We start from the raw sequence: 20,000 nt of genomic DNA, 5'->3' as shown, positions 1-20,000 counted from the left end.
TCTACTCGCAATACCAGACGGCGCACACTCTCCTACCCTGATGTAATCTCCAGGGATACAGGCATCCAGCAACAGGACCTCCGTAATGCCATGATGGACTGTGAAGTCTGGCGTAGCATGGTAAATTCCATTGTCTCGACCACGGTCGAACAATGATGAATGATGAAACCTTAGTCACAATTTATGTTCCTAACACTAGCTGAATGATAACTAAGTTATTTTACTAAATTCTTTGTTATAATTAAAATCAATTGAAAGAAACACAGAGCATCTCAAAATAAATACAGTAACGAAAGGGTTAAACTAGTGAAGGTTATTTCAGGTATAAAAAAGGTTAAGTTATATAATTGATGCACTTGTAAGTAGGAGGACCCTTAAGACTAAATGGTCTTCTTTTCTTCCCTACCTTCTTTTCACCTCATCACTCCTCTCTCTGTTTTGCTTTCATTCCAGACTCTCTCTCTCTCTCTCTCTCACTCAATTCCTCTTTGTCTTTTACACATACATTTCAGCCCCTTCCTCTCACTCTTAGCCTCTCTCTCTCTCTCTCACTTCTAGATCCTCCTCTCACTCCTAGCCCTTCTCTCTCCCTCCTAACCTCTCTCCCTCCCTCCTAACCTCTCTCCCTCCCTCCTAGCCTATCTCCCTCCCTCCTAGCCTCCCTCCCTCCTAGCCGCTCTCTCTTGCTCTTACCTCCTCTCCTATTCATCTCCATCTGTCATTCTACATCAATCCATTTACACACACACACACACAGCTGGTATTCTGTCAGTTACAACAACGAGGGTTCCAGTTGATCCGATCAGCAGAACAGCTTGCTCCTGAAATTAACATGCAAGTGGCTGAGCACTCCACAGACACGTGTGTATTTTTAATGCATTTATCAAGGAGAATCAGCATGACATAGAATGGGACAAGGTTGGCCCTTTGACATACAGATAAAGCTCATTTTTGCCAGCTGAGTAGACACTGGAGCAACATGAGATAAAGTGTCTTGCTCAAGGTCACGATGCACTGCCGGGAATTGAACTCATGACCTTACATTTGTGAGCTGAGTACCCTAACCACTAAGCCTCATGCCTTCACACACACACAGTCTAATTTATCAGACATCGGTTGCATGACCACTGCTTGACTTTCTCTGTTGCATATTTTTTCAATTTTCAAGACAGCTGGACAGAGCCATCATCATCATCATCATGGGGAGATAAAGAAAAGATTTAAGAATTAACTAAATAATCCTGATTGATTGCATTTTTTAAAACAACGACAACAACAAAAGAAAAAACAAAGCAAAAAATCCCAAGTGTTAGTGCAGTGGTTCCCAACCTGGGGTGTGTGAACTCCTGGTGGTCTGCAAAGGTAGTACTGGGGGGGGGGGTCTGTGAACTAAATTCAAAATTTCATATGTATATATGTAAATATATGTGTGTATATATATCATCATCATCATTTAATGTCCGCTTTCCATGCTAGCATGAGTTGGACAATTTGACTGAGGTCTGGCGAACCAGACTCCAATCTGATCTGGCAGAGTTTCTACAGCTGGATGCCCTTCCTAACACCAACCACTCCGAGAGTGTAGTGGATGCTTTTACGTGCCACCAGCACAAGGGCCAGTTTGGTGGTACTGGTAACGGCCACACCCAAATGGTGCTTTTTACGTGCCACCTGCACAGGAGCCAGTCCAGCGGCACTGGCGATGATCTCGCTCGAATATTTCACATGCCACCAGCACAAGTGCTAGTAAGGCGACGCGGTAACTATATATATATATAAGGATAAGCACATTAAAAGAGGTCCATGGGAAAACTCATTTAAATAAAAGGGGTTGGGAGCCACTGTGAAAAGATTGAGGAACACTGTGTTTGTGTGTGCATGGTACATCATTCTTAATTGCCAGCAATGTAACAAGAGCTTGGCAATAACAGCCAGCATTTTCCTTCTGATCCACATAGTAATTCTGAAAGAAATTCCACCAGCCCACCCCTTTCTGCCATCTTAACAAGTATTTATTATATACTAGAATTTCAGATATGTGTCTATCTGTCAAATGATTTTATCTGAGACGGTATGTTGAAACTAAAACAATTGCAGCATAGAAGACACAAGTTGACCGTTGAAAAACACAAAAAAACAGTCAACTTCACTTAGAAATTTATTATTTAGTGTCAAAACTTATGTCTCACCAGCTGTGACATGGTTATTGAGAAGTTGGAACCAAATAACAAATGTTTAACACTTTAGCATTTAAGCAGTCATGGCTCAGTGGTTACAGCGTCGAGCTTACGATCGTGAGGTTGTAAGCTTGAATCCCGGACCGGGCTGTGTGTTGTGTTCTTGAGCAAGACACTTTATTTCACGTTACTCCAGTTTACTCAGCCGTAGAAATGAGTTGCGACGTCACAGGTGCCAAGGTATATCAGCCTTTGCCTTTCCCTTGGATAACATTGGTGGCATGGAGAGGAGAGGCCAGTATGCATGGGCGGACTGCTGGTCTTCCATAAACAACCTTGCCCGGACTTGTGCCTGGGAGGGTAATTTTCTAGGTGCAGTCCCATGGTCAGTGTTATGACCGAAGGGGGTCTCAGGATATTCTAAAATGTTCTCTGTTCAAACCAGCCAGATTTGGTCTTTTCCACTTAACCCACAATGTCATCCAGAAATAAATAATCACATCCTTACATGACTCATTTTAAACTATGCAAATATATAAGTATTACAGTTGAATAAGTAATCTGAATGCTAAAGACTTAAACTGGCCAAATCTGGCTCAGATATATTTCCTGTTTTATGTTCAAACCAGTCAAGTCTGGCCTTTCACACCTACCCTACCATGTCATTTTAGAAATGATTAATCACATCATAGAAATATTGAAGCTAGGAAATAATGCATGAGTAATTCCAAACAATGTGAATAAATAAGCATTATGTTTTACAGTATAACCTGAATGCTACAGAGTTAAACTGGCCATATCCGGTTCAAGTATTCTAGCCATTTTATGTTCAAACCAACCAGATCTGGCCTTTCATACTTACCCTGCTATGTCATCTTGAAAATAAGCAATCACTTTATAGAAATCTTGAAGCTGTGAAATAATGTATATTTAATTCAAAAGAATACAAGTAAATAAATATTGCATTGGACAAAATAATCTGAAAGCTAAAGGTTTGAGTGAAATTAAGTCTCTGTATGTTTTGAATGACTAATTAGGTACCTATTTCTTTACTGCACACAAGGGGCTAAACACAGAAGGGACAAACAAGGACAAATGGATTAAGTCGATTATATCAACCCCCATGTGTAACTGGTACTTATTTAATCGACCCCGAAAGGATGAAAGGCAAAGTCGACCTCGGCAGAATTTGAACTCAGAACGTAGCAGCAGACGAAATACTGCTAAGCATTTCGCCATGCATGCTAACGTTTCTGCCAGCTCGCTGCCTTCATAATTGGGTACCATCTACACAAGTTAGTTTATTATATACCCATTTCTGCAGTCTCTGTGGTGTGTGGTAAGTTTCTTGTAGTTTCTCTCTGCACAGTGAGGGGATAAGAAAACAACCCGCACTACTACTGTCACTTATTTGCTAGAAATACCAGCTGAATATTGCTGATGTTGCATTTCTGCTGTCTTAAAAGAAAGAAAGAAAAAAAGTTGGAGGTATGTTAGTTGAGAGTTCTTGGGTTACTTGCATGTCAAATATGGGATAGGGTGGTCATGACTAGAAGTGTTTGGTCATATATCTACTTAGCCAGAACTGGCTTAGAGCTAAACAACAGCTGCAACAACAACAACAACAACTACTACTACTACTACTACTACTACTGAATATGAACTTTCTAGCTGCCCCTGACTGCAGCTGGTCTCTCTGTCCGTCTGTCTGTCTGTCTCTCTCCGAATGACAGTAAACCATTCCGAAATGATTTATGGCAATTCCAGGGAAATCTTTTGTATTTTCCAATATTTTTATTTTTTTGTCTCTTTAGAAATAAACTTAATAAACTAACATTGGGTATAATAAATAACAATTTGAGACAGAAAACAACTACATGGAGGCAGGCTCCAGAGTCGGTTTGGTGTTGGGACTAGAGTCATTTATTTACTCTTTTTAACTGATTGCATTGTGGAGTACCACAACCACCACCACTACAACTGTTGTATTAACAGCTACTTTATTTTGCTTCTATGGGTTGAAATTCATTGAGGCAGATTCCCTGCAGTTGGATGCCCTTCCTGTTGCTAACCCTCTCTTGTTTCCAAGCAAGGTTATATTTCTGTATGGCCATGTATGTTTCCATGGAAAATTGGAAACAAAAATAATACTGTTTCATAACAGTGATACTGATTTAAAAGATGTAATGTCAAGACAATGCGACACAATGACTCACACATACACTCACGTATGTGGCACCATGTATATATATGTGTGTGTGTGTTGTGTATCTTTGTTTGTCCCCCCCCCCCAACATCGCTTGACAACCAATGCTTAGGTCCCTGTAACTTAGCGGTTCGGCAAAAAGAGACCGACAGAATAAATACTAGGCTTACAAAGAATAAATCTTGGAGTCGATTTGATTCGACTAAAGGCAGTGCTCCAGCATGGCCGCAGTCAAATGACTGAAACAAGTAAAGAAAGAAAGAACGTTAATGTATGCTTCAAACACCAGTTTAACAACAACAAAATCATTTTACTAAATTCTTCTTAATTTAAAACATTTGTAGCTCTGTAGAATTATGGTCACAAAGGGGTTCATTTTCAAAGAAAAAAGCTTGGTAACAAGTCAAATAGGTTCTTTTTCTGGTTTTTAAATTAACCTCAGGAAGAGAACCAGACTTTAAAACCAACGTTAGGATTAAAGTATGTATGAATAGTTATGACACAGTAGATCTGGTAACACTGTATGACCCAGTTACTTTGATGATGTAAATGTTTCACAGCTCAGTCCACTTTGATCCAATCATTAACTTCCCTTTTTATGTATATATATGTATATATATATATGTGTATAACTGTAAAAAAGAAATCTGTCTTGATAAATTCTAACTCATTCAAGCATGAAAAAGTGGATGTTAAAATGAATAGAGTGTATGTATATTTGTGTGTGTACGTGTGATCATCATCATCATCATTTAACGTCTGTTCTCTATGCTGGCATGGGTTGAGTGGTTTGTCGGGAGTTGACCAGCTGGGCCCCATTTTGTCTGTTTTGGCACGGTTTCTCCAGCTGGATGCCCTTCCTAACACCAACCACTTTACAGTGTGTGTGTCGTGTGCTTTTAATGTGGTACTGGCACATGTGCTCTTACCTGACACCGACACAGGTGCTTCTACGTGGCACCAGCTCGGGCACTCTTACCTGATACTGGCATGGGTATTTTTACATGGCACCAGCATGAGTGCTTTTACGTGGCACCGACACGGGTGCTTTTACGTGGCACCAGCATGAGCACCTGTAATGAGGCACCGGCACATGTGCTTTTAATTGGCACAAGCTTCCATGAGTCCACAAAAACTAGGATCTTTCAGCTGAAAGAGGGTCATAGAGGACATTCCTATATGTACAGACAGCCAAGGGGTATGGTTGTGTGGTAAGCAGTTTACTTCCCAAATTCATGGTTTCTTGTTCAGTCCCTCTGTGTGGCACCTTAGGCAAATCTTTTCTACAATAGCTCTGGGCTGACCAAAGTCTATATTAGGCAGCGAGCTGGCAGAAACATTAGCACACTGGTCAAAATGCTTAGCGGTATTTCATCTGTCTTTACATTCTGAGTTCAAATCCCGCTGAGGTTGACTTTGCCTATCATCCTTTCAGGGTCGATAAATTAAGTACCAGTTGTGTACTGGGGTCGATCTAATTGACTTGCCCCCTCTCCCAAAATTTCTGGTCTTGTGCCTAGAGTAGAAAAGTATATATGATGTCTATGTGTGTGTGTCTTTGTCTGTAATTTCCCCCATCCACTGCTTGACAACTGGTATTGGTGTGTTATGTCCTCATAACTTAGTGGTTCAGCAAAAGAGACCGATAGAATAAGTACCAGTTGTTTAAAAAAGTAAGTACTGGAGTCGATTCATTTTACCAAAATTTTCTAAGGCAGTGTTGCAGCATGGCCACAGTCCAATGACTGAAACGAATAAAAGATAAAAGATTGGAGTGCCTTGAACCTGCGGACTCTCTGTCAAACGGTCCCACCCATGCCAGCATGGAAGATACACTTTAAATGATGATTATGATGATGTAGCTTGATAAGATATTTTGATGTGAGGTCGGGTCCTCAAGGCAGGGTTGCTGGTTTGAACTCGCAGTTAAGGCTGCCACTTACTAACTCACAATGTAAAAAAGCTGGAACGAATACCACAAGGCATTTCATCCAATGTTTTAACAATTCTGTCAGTCTGCTGCTCCGGGTTGTTTGGTGCTGTATTTTATCAACCTTGAAAGAATGGCTAAAAGGTAAAGTTGGTATTTGAACTCGGAACGTATGGAGCCGGAACAAATGCAGCATAGCATTCCATCCCACGCTTAAGTGACTCTCTTGGTTTGTTACCTCAGCAGTTTGTAGAGTACAGGTAGTAGCTATAATGTGTGTATGTGTGTATATATGATGTACATGTGTGTGTGTATGAGTGTGTGCGTGTGTGTATAGATATGTATGTGTGTGTGTATAGATATGTGTATGTGTATAGATATGTATGTGTGTGTGTATAGATATGTGTATGTGTATAGATATGTATGTGTATAGATATGTGTGTGTGTATAGATAAGTATGTGTGTGTATATGTGTGTAGCAGCTATAGTATAGATAAATATATACATGAAGTAGTTGTGGAAGCAGCCATGGTGTATATTTGTAGTAGTAGTAGTAGTAGTAGTAGCAGCAACAGCAACAACAGCTATAGTAACTGTGTGTGTAGTAGCAATAGTAGTAGTACCAGCCATAGTTATCGTGTAGTAATAGTAGTAGCAGTAGCTGTAGTATATCTGTGTGTGTATGTAGTATTAGCAGCAGCTGCTATAGTATATAAGTATGTGTAGTAGTTGTAGTAGTAGTAGTAGTAGTTGTGGTGGTGGTGGCGGTATCAGAAGCTATAGAATATATAGTATGTGTAGTAGTAGTAGTAGAAGTAGTAGTGGTGGTGGTATCAGAAGCTATAAAATATATAGTGTGTAATAGTTGTAGTAGAGGGTGGTGGCAGTATCAGAAGCTATAGAATATATAGTATGTGTAATAGTAGTATGTGGTGGTGGTGGTATCAGAAGCTATAGAATATATAGTATGTGTAATAGTGAGCTTTCAGCCACAGCTGTGTGTGTTCCAGAGCATGAAATAATAACTGATGTGCAGTGTAGTGTGTCCTCGACAGCTATGTGTCTTTTTCTTTTTACATCAGTGATATTGTAAGACTAATAAACTATCAGCTGTTGTGGTGGAGGTGGTGGTGGTAGGAGATGGGGAGATGTGGTAGAGAGAGAGAGAAAGAGAGAAATGAGGTAAGTGGGACATAAGGAAAGACATACTGTCATAGAAAGAAAGAGGGGAAAGAGAGAGGGAAAGAGGTGTGGTGTATGTTACTCAGAAAGAGAGAGAGAGAGAAGAGGTGTATGTTAGACTTGAAGAGAGACTTTATGATATATAGATAGATTGATAGATAGGGAGGGAGGGAGATGTGTATGTTAGGCTGAGAGAGAGAGAGAGAGAGAGAAGAGGTGTATGTTAGACTTGAAGAGAGACTTTATGATATATAGATAGATTGATAGATAGGGAAGGAGGGAGATGTGTATGTTAGGCTGAGAGAGAGAGAGAAGAGGTGTATGTTAGACTCAGAGAGAGATAGACTTTATGGTATATAGATAAATAAGTAGGGAGAGTGGGAGATATATATGTTAGGCTCAGAGAAAGAGAGATAGTTAATGTTATAGAGAGAGAAAAAGTGAAATGTATATATATATATATATATAAGGCTCAGAGAAAGAGTGATAGACAGTTAATGAGGTAAAGAGAAAGATGTGGACATTGATTTCATACATAGAGAGAGAGAAAGAGAGAATTGGACACAAATAATGAAGTGAAAGAGAAACTGTAAGGTAGATTGTGTATAATAGACAGATAGAAAAATAGATTTATAGCTAGATAGATAGATAGAGAGAGAGAGAGAGAGAGAGAGAGAGAAATAGATATATAGGTAGATAAATAGAGAGAGAGAGAAATAGTTATATAGATAGATAGAGAGAGAGAGAAATAGATATATAGATAGAGAGAGAGGAATAGATATATAGATAGAGAGAGAGAAATAGATATATAGATAGATAGAGAGAAATAGATATATATATATAGGTAGATAGAGAGAGAGAAATAGATATATAGATAGATAGATAGAGAGAAATAGATATATAGATAGAGAGAGAGAAATAGATAGATAGAGAGAAATAGATATATATATATAGGTAGATAGAGAGAGAGAAATAGATATATAGATAGAGAGAGAGAGAGAGAGAGAGAGAGAAATAGATATATATATAGGTAGATAGAGAGAGAGAAATAGATATATAGATAGAGAGAGAGAGAGAGAGAGAGAGAGAAATAGATATATAGATAGAGAGAGAGAGAGAGAGAGAGAGAGAGAGATAGATATATAGAGAGAGAGAGAAATAGATATATAGATAGATAGAGAGAGAAATAGATATATAGATAGATAGAGAGAGAGAGAGAAATAGATATATAGATAGACAGTGAGAGAAATAGATATATAGATAGATAGAGAGAGAGAGAAATAGATAGATAAATTTATGGATAGTTAGATAGAGAGAAATAGATACAGAAATTGTGAGAGGTTGGGAACTAGTGAAATGTAATGTTGTTGTTAGCCATTATTGAGAAAATCTGTGATCAAAGGCATTCCAGCTTTGGCCAATGAAACAGCTTCTATGTAGTCACTTGACCTAACAGAAATAGTACCTGTCATTTACAAATAAATGACACACACATTGGACACTAGTCATAGGTTATAGTCATGGCTGGGATGCCTTTGATCATAGGTCTGTTCAGTGACATGATGTCACCTGGAGTTAAAAACAATGGTATTTTAGTAGTTATTGCGGACCTCTGTTTTTTTTTGTATTGTGTCTATTCTCTGTCAGTCTTGCTGATGAGTGTTCAATTATTTTAGATAAGTGAATTCCTACTCAGGAAATTAATTTTTGAGTAGCTGAGTCCTCAATACCCAGACCTTTAATTCTTAACTTTCTGCTGAAAATTTTTCTAGTCAAAAGCCCAGTCTTGTAATAATTCTATTGCAGAACAAAGTCAGTGATAGACGAAAGGATAAAAGTTTGCTCTCCATTATATTTACAGACTAGTTCTCTTTTTTCCACAATAAATGGAAACAACATTAGTATAATTCTTGTGATATCATGCATTTCAAGATTGGCTGACTTGATGCATTTCTGCCTGGTACTGTGTCTAACAGGAAGTTAAGAATTAATGTGATACAGTGTAACAAGGCTGGGCCTTTGAAGTACACCTTTCTCTGGATTGCGTCGTTGAATATGGGTGCAAACCTGAAAAAGAGAGAAAAGACATTGAACACTAGGAGTGGTCTGGTATTTAATTCTTTTCTACTCTAGGTACAAGGCCCGACATTTTTGGTGGGACAGTCGATTAGATTGACCCCAGTATGCAACTGGTACTTAATTTATCAACCTTGGAAAGATGAAAGACAAAGTTGACCTTGGCGGAATTTGGACTCAGAGTGTAAAGACAGATGAAATACTGCTAAGCAATGTGCCTGGTGTGCTAACATTTCTGCCAGCTCGCCATCTGGTATTTTATTGATCCCAAAAAGACAAAAGCAAAGTTACTCTCAATAAGTTCAAATCCCACTACGTTGATAAAATAAAGTGCTTAATCAAGTACTGATGTCAATGTGACATTCCTATAAAGGTGTGAATGGAATTGTTAGCCCTTTAGTATTTACATTATTCTGTTGTTGGCATGGCTGTGTGGTAAGAAGTTTGATTTCCCAATTACATGGTCTTGGGTTCAGTCCCACTGTGTGGCACCTTGGGCAAGTGCTTTCTACTATAGCCCCAATTCAACCAAAGCCTTGCAAGTGGACTTGGTTAGCAGAAACTAAAAGAAGCCTGTCGAGTGTATGTGTGTGTGTGTTGTTGTTTTGCGGTATTCCATCTGTGTTTATGTTCTGAGTTCAAATTCTGCCAAGGTCGACTTTGCCTTTCATGCTTTCAGGACCAATAAAATAAGTACCAGTTGAACATTTGGGGTTGATGTAATTGACTAGCACCCATCCCCAAATATTGTTGGCCTTGTGTCAAAATTTGAAACCAGCATTATGACACAATTATTAAACTATGATTTGCTTATTTTTAAAGAATAGGACAGGATATTCTATCCAATTCTTCCAGTTTGTCAACTTCTTTTTTTAAGTCTAAGACTACATCATCCAGTATGGCCTTGTTTTAAAATTGTACAGCATTATCTAAATAAACCTGAGAGCCATCTCTTTTGTCCTTTGACTCAATCAACTGAAACAATGGAGCAGGTTTGTCAGACACTCATCTTGTAAATTAGTCAACTCTTTATGGTCATATTCACTTTTTCTGTTGCAAAAAAAAAAAAGTTGTATCCAAGGAAACTAGTGATGTTCTGTGTCTGCCGAAAGTATTGTAGATTGGTGAAACATTGGCATAAATTCTAGGCTTGTCATCATTTATGCAATATCAAAATTTTGGTTGTGATTAAAATAATGCTATGATCATATTGATACTGTGGGGGTTTTGAATATAAAATTACGGCCTTATTGCATTGAAAGCACTGGTTCTCTTCCGATCACTGGAGTTGAGCAACATCAAGCCTAGTTAGTACTTAGATGGGTAACCGCTTGGGAAACCTAAGTGCTGTAAGCGTCACAAAATAGGTGCAGGTGTGGCTGTGTGGTAAGTAACTTGCTTACCAACCACATGGTTCTGGGTTCAGTCCCACTGCGTGGCACCTTGAGCAAGTGTCTTCTACTATAGCCTCTGGCCGACCAAAGCCTTGTGAGTGGATTTGGTAGACGAAAACTGAAAGAAGCCCGTCGTATATATGTATATTAATATATGTGTGTTTGTGTTTGTCCCCACAACATCGCTGTGTGTTTAGTTTTCCGTAACTTAGCAGTTTGGCAAAAAGAGACCGATAGAATTAGTACTAGGCTTACAAAGAATAAGTGCTGGGGTTGATTCGCTCGACTAAAGGCAGTGCTCCAGCATGGCTGCAGTCAAATGACTGAAACAAATAAAAGTAAAAGAAAAAAAAAGAAAGGATAATTTTAAAGCAGTGTGATGTCAAAAGGCTTAAGCAAATCCCACGTACTTATTTCCAACTCCTTGTTCCCTATTTAAAAAAAAAAAATTATTACTCCCACATTTTTGTTAACATCTTTGTATTAGGTTGGCATTAATCTGAAGAGGTTCCTTCAGTCATTCATTTTGGTAATCACCTCGTACTAATTCAAAATTGCCACAAATTCTTCGAGACCCTGTTTTTTTTTTTAATTATTGTTGATTTTTTTATAACTGCAGATGGCAACAAAATGCGGACTTTGGAGAGGAAATCCTTAGGTAAAGTTTGTTGTGGCATTGATGAAGCCAATATATATACATATATATACTCACACGTGTGACCTTTGTATCACACACCTTTGTAGCTTATTATTTGCCTAACAACTAACTTTGCCATCAATACATAACCCTTTAACAATTCAAATTATTCTGTCAAATGTAATGCTTATATATTCACATCGTTTTTGAATTGATTAATCATGCATTCTCGCAGCTTCAACGTTTTGGTGTTGTGATTGTTTATTTTTAAAATGACATTGTATGGTACATGTGAGAGGTAGGATCAGGTCAATTTAACTATAAAACAGGTAAAATATTTTGGCAAGATATGGCGAGTCCAGATGCTGCAGAGCTAAATATGTCTCATCTCGAAAATAATCTGTTTTTAACTGTAGAGCACAAGATAGACAAAACTATAAATAATAGTATGTTAATATTACTCTAAAATCCTTTTTATCCAGAAGGTAACTTCCAAATTTTTTAAACCAGTATTTACATACTATTATTATAGCATAATCTATTTTGAGTTCTGTAGTTAAAATAAATTGTTTCAAGTTCACTTGAAGTTTCTAAATTTTTATAACATAAATCTCTCACCTTTTTTTTTTTGTTTTCATTTATTTTTACTTCGGTTACTTTTTTTTTAAACCTTTCTATATTGATGCCGGGGTTTTTTTTTTTTTTTTTCTGCTCGCCTTTATTTGTTTAATAAAACTAACAACAAAAAAAAACACGCAATGGACTTTATATAAACATAACCATATGTTCTACTTTTGATAAATTTTTTTAAAGATTTCTGTGTGGTTCTCTTTGTGTGGTCACTTCTTAGGGGTCCACTCATATCATTCTTGAACATTTATTGAGTTTGTCTCAGAGGCTCACCTCATCAATCTACCTCTCAGAAGCCTCTCTTCAGCTAGTATTTCTAGGTCTTCCACACAGTCTCTCTCTCTCTCTCTCTCTCTCTCTCTCTCTCTCTCTCACACATTTCTGTCTCTTGTTCCTTCCATCATCTAAAGTCATTAATTCGTGTAATTACTACTTTAATCTTCAGTCATATTACTAAACTGGTTATAGTCATTAGAATGTGTATTGAAATATGATGATATGAATATGGTACTTTTCAGTGGTGCAGTGTTTTTGATTGTGATAATATAGGTGTAGAGAAGACATGTAGAATAATGTCTATGAAAAAGGATTACATACTACACAATAGAGTGATGTGTGTGTGCGTAGCCTTTGTGTATTAGTGTGCAGGTAGTGTTTTGGTGTGTATTGGTAAAAAATGTTAGAGTGTCTCGGTGAAGGTGTGACACTTTGGTGCTAATATGCCTGTTGTATCTTGAAGTGTGGCAGCATGAGTGTATGTGCATAGGGGAGAAGGTGTCTGTTTGTACCTGTAATATGTTGGTATGTCAGTGTGAGTGCAGTGTCTTAGTGTACGGGTGTAGGTTAGGCATGGTACTTTTGAAGTGTAAGGGTGAAATGTTTTGGAGTTGGTATGTTGTGGTGTCTTGGAGTATGGCAGCATGTCTCTGTGTGGCAGAAACGTTAGCACGCCAGGTGAAATGCCTAGCGGTATTTCGTCTGTCTTTACGTTCTGAGTTCAAATTCCGCCCAGGTCGACTTTACCTTTCATCCTTTCGGGGTGGATAAATTAAGTACTAGTTGTGCACTGGGGTCGATGTAATTGACTTAATCCCTTTGTTTGTCCCCTCTATATTTAGCCCCTTGTGGGCAATAAAGAAATATGTCTCTGTGTGGGTGCCTCATGTCTCAGTCTATGCTAGTGCAGTGTGGAGGTGCGTGGCTTAGTGGTTAGGGTGTTGGATTTATAATTGCAAGATTGTGGTTTCGATTCCTGTACTGAGCGGTGCATTGTGTTCTTGAGCAAAACATTTCATTTCACGTTACTCCAGTCCATTCAGCTGGTCAAAATGTGTAACCCTGAGACGGACCAGCGTCCCATCCAGGTGGGGAATATATGCGCCATGGAGATTGGGAAACTGGCCTTTATGAGTCGGAGTGACTCGGGAAGGAAACCTTACTTCTTACCTTTCTTTGTCGGTGTGATGCATGGCCTTAGTGTATGAGCATCAGTGTAGTATTTTTGAAGTACAGGAATACCTCAACTTAGTAATTGGTTCCAAGACATGCGACTTAGCTTGAAAAGTGGCATAACATATAAAAACAGTTAAAGAAGTAACAAGTAATATCTAAAAGGCTTGTCAGTTTGCTTCGTGACCTGAATAGACAAAATGGAAAAGCAGTGCCCTGGGGGATAAGTTCTTATGTCAAAAGCCTGGTCTTGTAATCCCTTCTCTTTCTCTTTTACTTGTTTCAGTCATTTGACTGCGGCCATGCTGGAGCACTGCCCTTAGTTGAGCAAATCGACCCCAGGACTTATTCTTTGTAAGCCTAGTACTTATTCTATCGGTCTCTTTTGCTGAACCACTAAGTTACGGGGACGTAGAAGCACCAGCATCGGTTGTCAAACGATGTTGGGGGGACAAACACAGACACACAAACATACACACACATATATATATATATACACATATATATGAATGGCTTCTTTTAGTTTCTGTCTACCAAATCCACTCACAAGGCTATGGTCGACCCAAGGCTATAGTAGAAGACACTTGCCCAAGGTGCCACGCAATGGGAATGAACCCGAAACCATGTGATTGGTAAACAAGCTACTTACCACACAGCCACTCCTGCGCCTGTATGTGTGACGCTTTCAACATGATATAGCCGTAATGATTCTGATTTTTTTTAGAGTAAAAGTTTTTATGCTTTTAAATATAATATATTTGCTGAGATTGGCTTAAAGCAGAATAAATTGACTGAGGCTGAGGTTTATTTTTCGCATTGATTTCATTAAAACAATAAAAATAAAAGTTGGAAAGCACATAACTCGAAATGACAGAAGTTGAGAGGTATAAATGGGTCGACACATTACAATGAATCAATCAGCGAAGGTGAAATTGTTTTCGGAGTTACTGTTGTTTCTGCTATGTTTAAGGTTGTGTTAGCGTAGTGTCAGTGTTGATGGTGGTATTGGTGGTGGTGGTGGTGGGGGAGTACGCTGGTGTGAGTGCAGTAAGGTGCATGGTGAAAGTGCATCAGCAGATATATTTAACTCTAACCAAAGAGGAAGAATGCAGATAGGAAGTACAAAAACTAAACTACAATTATAGCATTATTAATGCTACAAACGAAAGCAGAGATATTTTTGCTTAACAATGGAAGTTGATTGGTTTGAATAGGTTGAATAGACAGGAGAAAGTGAGGGTGGGTGTCTGGGGGTGGATTAAAACCAGAAATATAATTCTGACAAGAAGAATTTCTCAGAAATTCCATTTTTATTTATTTATTTTTCATTTTTGTTTTTGTTAGTATTTTTTATATTTTGTCTTTTACTTTTGTCTTAGTCATTGGATTGCGACCATGCTACAGCACCACCACCATAGATCTTAGTCAAACAAATCAATGCCAGCACTAATTCTTTGTTTTTCTTAAAGTCAAGTTTCTTTTGTTGAACTGCTAAGTTACGGGGATGTAAGCAAACAAATACCATCTGTCAAGTTATGCTGGGGGACCAACCACAAAGACACACGTATACTTATGTGTGTACATGAATGTGTGTATCATCATCATCATCATCATCATTGTTGTTTAATGTCTGCTTTCTATGCTGACATGGGTTGGATGGTTTGACTAAGGACTGGCAAGCCAGGAGGCTGCACCAGGCTCCAGTCTGATTTGGCAATGTTTCTACAACTGGATGCCCTTCCTAATGCCAACCACTCTGAGAGTGTAGTGGGTGCGTTTTACGTGCTACCAGCACAGGAGCCAGTCAGGTGGCACTGTATATATATATACTAGCAGTATCGCCCGGCGTTGCTCAGGTTTGTAAGGGAAATAACAATAAAGCATTTTTAGAGAGTTATAGCCAAAAAATAGCAAAAAAATGGAAAAAAATTATGGTAAATTTTTTTGAGATTAAAAAGGTGGAGTTGCGTCCCCTAGACGGTCTGTGGTTTGGGTTTATGATTCTCGACCCCATGTCGAATTTATCGATTTTTTTCAGAACTGGGAGAACTTTTCAAAATTTTCGCTGCGTTAGTTTTGAATTATGACATTGGGCTATGTGTGTGTCAAGTTTCATCAGAATCGGTTGAAAGCCGTGGTCAGAGTGAGGGTACGAGAAAACAGACACACAGAAAACGCACAGACAAACTGCCGTTTATATATAGAGAGATATATATATATATATCTGCCTTCCATGATGGCATGGGTTGGATGATTTGATTTGGAGCTGGCCAGACTCCAATTGTCTGTTGTGACAGTTTCTATAGCTGGATGCCCTTCCTAATGTCAACCGCTTAAGAGTGTACTGGGTGCTTTTTATGTGGCACGGGCATTTGAAAGGACAAGCCTCTATGTATGGAAGATAGAGATTTTACTTAGCTTATATATATATATACACACACACACACATATATATATACACATAATGGGCTTCCACACAGTTTCCGTCTATTCACTCATAAAGCATTGATTGGCTTGAGGCTATAGTAGACCCTTACCCAAGGTTCCATGCAATAGGACTGAACCTGAAATCATGTGGTTACAAAGTGAAATTTATAATCCCACAGCTATACCTATGGAATCTTCTAGAATTCACCAAAATACTGAGAGTTCTTCTGCATCTTGGTGTGTCTCTTTCTAAACTAACATTGTCTCTCATCCGGTCTGGTTTTTTTTTACTTTTACTAAACTCACTAAATATTCATTGAATTATTCTTGTCTTTAACTCTTTTGTGTTTGAAACTCCACGTCAACTGCATGTTAAAATATGGTCAACTTTACCAAGCTGGTTATAATTTCTATATTGGTGTCATAACTGTTTTCCTTTGATTTTCTTCTTTTTGTGAATACTTATAAAATTGATGCCATATTATTTCACCCAAAGCCACATTTATAGAATAGGTTCTATATTCTTGCTTTCATGGCTAAATTTATAAAATACATACTTTATTATTCCTCCTCTCTCTCTCTCTCTCTCTATATATATATATATTTATTTACACACACATTTGTGTATATCAAAACATACAGAAGGACACATCTGTTCAATGCAGTTGTATGGCTTAACCCTTCTGACTCCAGCGTGCTTGAGACTGCCTCAGGTTTTATGATACAAACTTCCTGATTTAAAATGATCTAAATTGAAACCTTTTATCAAAATTTCATGTTTAATTCATGTTCCAAACAACAGTTTACTAATGGCAAAATTATTATCTTAGATTCTTCATTATTTTCAGAATTAACTGAAACAAAGCGGGGAGTACATTGCAACAAAAATATGATAATGAAAGTGTTTAAGAGATTGGCTTTACAACATAGTTCTAGGTAAACCACCTGAGACTGGCCATATTTTAAAGTGCTCTGAATTAAAACCTTCCATCAAAATTTCATGTTAATTTGTTCCATGCACTAGCTTAATAATGCCAACATTATTACTTTAAATTCTTCGATTATTTTCAAAATCAATTGAAGCGAAAAGCAGTGTATTTCAAGAGAAACCATGGCTTCTAAAAGTGTTGAAGTTATTTAAATTAAAGTCTCCCATCAAAACTTCATGTTGATTTAATGACAGTTATTTTACTAAATTGTTCAGTATTTTAAAAATTAATTGAAAGAAAGGTGGTGTATTTTAAGACAAATATAGTAACTAAAGGGTTAAAGTGATCTAAATTCAAACCTTCCCTCAAAACTTAATGTTGATTTATGTACCAAACACTAGCTTCATCATCATTGTTTAATGTCCACCTTCCATGCTGGTTATTATTAATGATGAAGTTATTTTACTAAATTGTTCATCATCATCATCATCATCGTTTAATGTCCATTTTCCGTGCTAGCATGAGTTGGACGGTTTGACCGGGGTCTGGGAAGCCAGGAGGCTGCACCAGGCTCCAGTCTGAACTGGCAGTGTTTCTACAGCTGGATGCTCTTCCTAACGCCAACCACTCCGTGAGTGTAGTGGGTGATTTTTACGTGCCAGGCGAGGCTGGCAATGGCCACGATCAGATTGGTGCTTTTTACATGCCACCGGCACAGAAGCCAGTCAAGGTGGCGCTGGCATCGGCCACGTTCGGATGGTGCTTTTTACGTGCCACCGTCACGGACGTGCCACTGTAAACAAACTTACAAAGATGCGCACACACACACACACACACACACACACCAGCACAGGAGCCAGTCAGGTGGCACACACACACACACTTGCAGATACACTCACACATACATGATGTGCTTCTTTCAGTTTCTATCTGGCCAATCCCCTCATAAGGTTTTGGTCATCCTGGAGCTATAATAGACGATGATGACACTTGCTGAAAGTGCTGTGCAGTGAGACTGAACCCAAGACTACATGGTTTAGAAATGCACTTCTTAACCACACGGCCAACCTTGTACATACTATGAATAGAAATAACCTCAAGTTTATATGTTTATTCTAGAGAGGTACTTATGTCAGATTAGTTGGTTCAGCACTGTAGCACACACCTTGTGACAACCTACACAATGTGGTACTTACATGAATATGTATGTATATCCACTATTATGTATGCACACAGACACACACACTCTCTCTCTCTCTTTCTCTCCCTCATGTGCACTTAGTGAAATCTAATAACATAGTGATTGCTGTATATAGAGGTTGATATATTTGTGCGTAGCAATCCAGGTGCGTGTGTGTGTGTATGTGTTGATATGTATGGGCTTGTGTGTGAGCTGTTTGACTGCGTATGTGTGTATGTGTGTGTATGTATGTATGTGTGTGTGTGTGTGTGTATATATATATATATATATATATATATATATATATATATATATGGGCTAGTGTGTGAGCTCAACATCTCACACACTTGCTTGTTTGTGTGTGTTTGTGTAGATATGTCTGGACTAGTGTGTGAGCTGTTTGACTGTGTGTCTTGTAGTTGTGTGATTATAGTTTAATCATCTATGTGTGTGTGTGGTCAATTACACAATTTAATCCCACTTTCCAGGCCCTCTTCAACCTTAAAGACATTGGTAAACAGGAAACAATCCATTTCCATTGAGAAGTGGCCTCTAAGTATCACTTTTCAGCTAAAGAAGTGCCATCTATGTCTTCACATTCTTTATAACCATCACCACCATCGCCATATTAACTGTTGTTGTTTTGCAGATTATGAACCATGTTGTCGAGAGTTCAAATGATAGTAAAGTTGTTGGTATAAATTAGAGTCTCGTCTCTATACTTGGACATTTTCATCAATGTTCTAGCCATTTTTAATCCTTTCCCAGCACTTTGTCACCCATAACCAGAGAGAACATAAAGTTGGGATATTTGCGGGGAGATTATGTTATCAGTTGAATGGAATTGGAGAGGTTCCAAAACATGATAGGCTCATACTTTATAAATTTAGCCCAGAAAGCAAGAACATGGTACTTAATTTATGAATTTAGCTATGGAAGAAAGAATGTGGTACTTCTTTTATAAATTTAGCCCTGGAAGGAAGAATGTGGTACCTATTTTATAAATTTGGCACTGAAACCAAGAATATGGTATCTATTTTTAAATTTGGCACTGAAAGCAAGAATACGGTACCCACTTTTATAGATTTAGTACTGAAAGCAAGAATATGGTACCTGTTTTATAAGTTAAGCACAGAAAGCAAGACTATTGTACTTGTTTTATAAATTTGGCTATAGACGAAAGAATATAGTACCTCTTTTATTAATTTAAACACAGAAGGACTATGATACCTTGTTTATAAATCTGGCTGTTGACAAAAAATTGTGGTGCCTCTTTTATAGATTTAACTGTAGAAGAAAGACAGTAATATCTTGTTTATAAATTTGGCTGTTGACGAAAGAATACGATACCTCTTTTGTAAATTTGGCCGTGAAAGAAAGGATATGGTTCCTAATTTATTAACTTGGTTGATGAATAAAGAATAAATGATATAAAGTTGTTTCTGGTTTCGTGGCATTTGAATTGGAAACTAAACACTATGAGACATTTCTGTCTGATACTTTACATTCTCGGCACCACAGCAACAAAAACACCACCACCAACAACAACTACAACCCTATACTTTATAAGGTTGCACACTTTATAAGATTGCAATTAATTAGCATTTCGCAGGAGATCTCTTAGCAAAATCACTTTAGTCTAATTTAGTCTGGACAAAGAAACCATCATTCGCATACGTGCACCCACACCAACACACACATACATACATATATACACAACCGTTGACTCATTTTAACACTAAAGGCAAGCCAGTTCACTTAGCTTGCCATAACTTTATATGTA

The 20,000-nt window shown here is 38.0% G+C and overlaps 1 protein-coding gene and 1 pseudogene across 3 annotated transcripts in view; both read left to right on the top strand.

The window, feature by feature from the left end:
* Positions 1–20,000, top strand: part of LOC115211584 (caskin-1) — a 377,873-nt gene that overhangs the window by 41,294 nt on the left and 316,579 nt on the right. For 2 of the 3 annotated variants that reach the window (XM_036502777.1, XM_029780142.2), the window contains exon 2: positions 11,585–11,623. The exons of the other annotated variant lie outside the window; for it this stretch is intronic. In XM_036502777.1, coding sequence (XP_036358670.1) covers positions 11,585–11,623 — 39 coding nt within the window. The remainder of the gene's footprint in view (positions 1–11,584; positions 11,624–20,000) is intronic. 3 annotated transcript variants of the gene reach the window in all.
* On the top strand, positions 10,809–10,927 carry LOC115212510 (annotated as a pseudogene).

The sequence above is a fragment of the Octopus sinensis genome, linkage group LG5, assembly GCF_006345805.1.
Source record: "Octopus sinensis linkage group LG5, ASM634580v1, whole genome shotgun sequence".
Lineage (NCBI taxonomy): Eukaryota > Metazoa > Mollusca > Cephalopoda > Octopoda > Octopodidae > Octopus > Octopus sinensis.
This window is presented reverse-complemented; position numbering and strand designations above follow the sequence as displayed.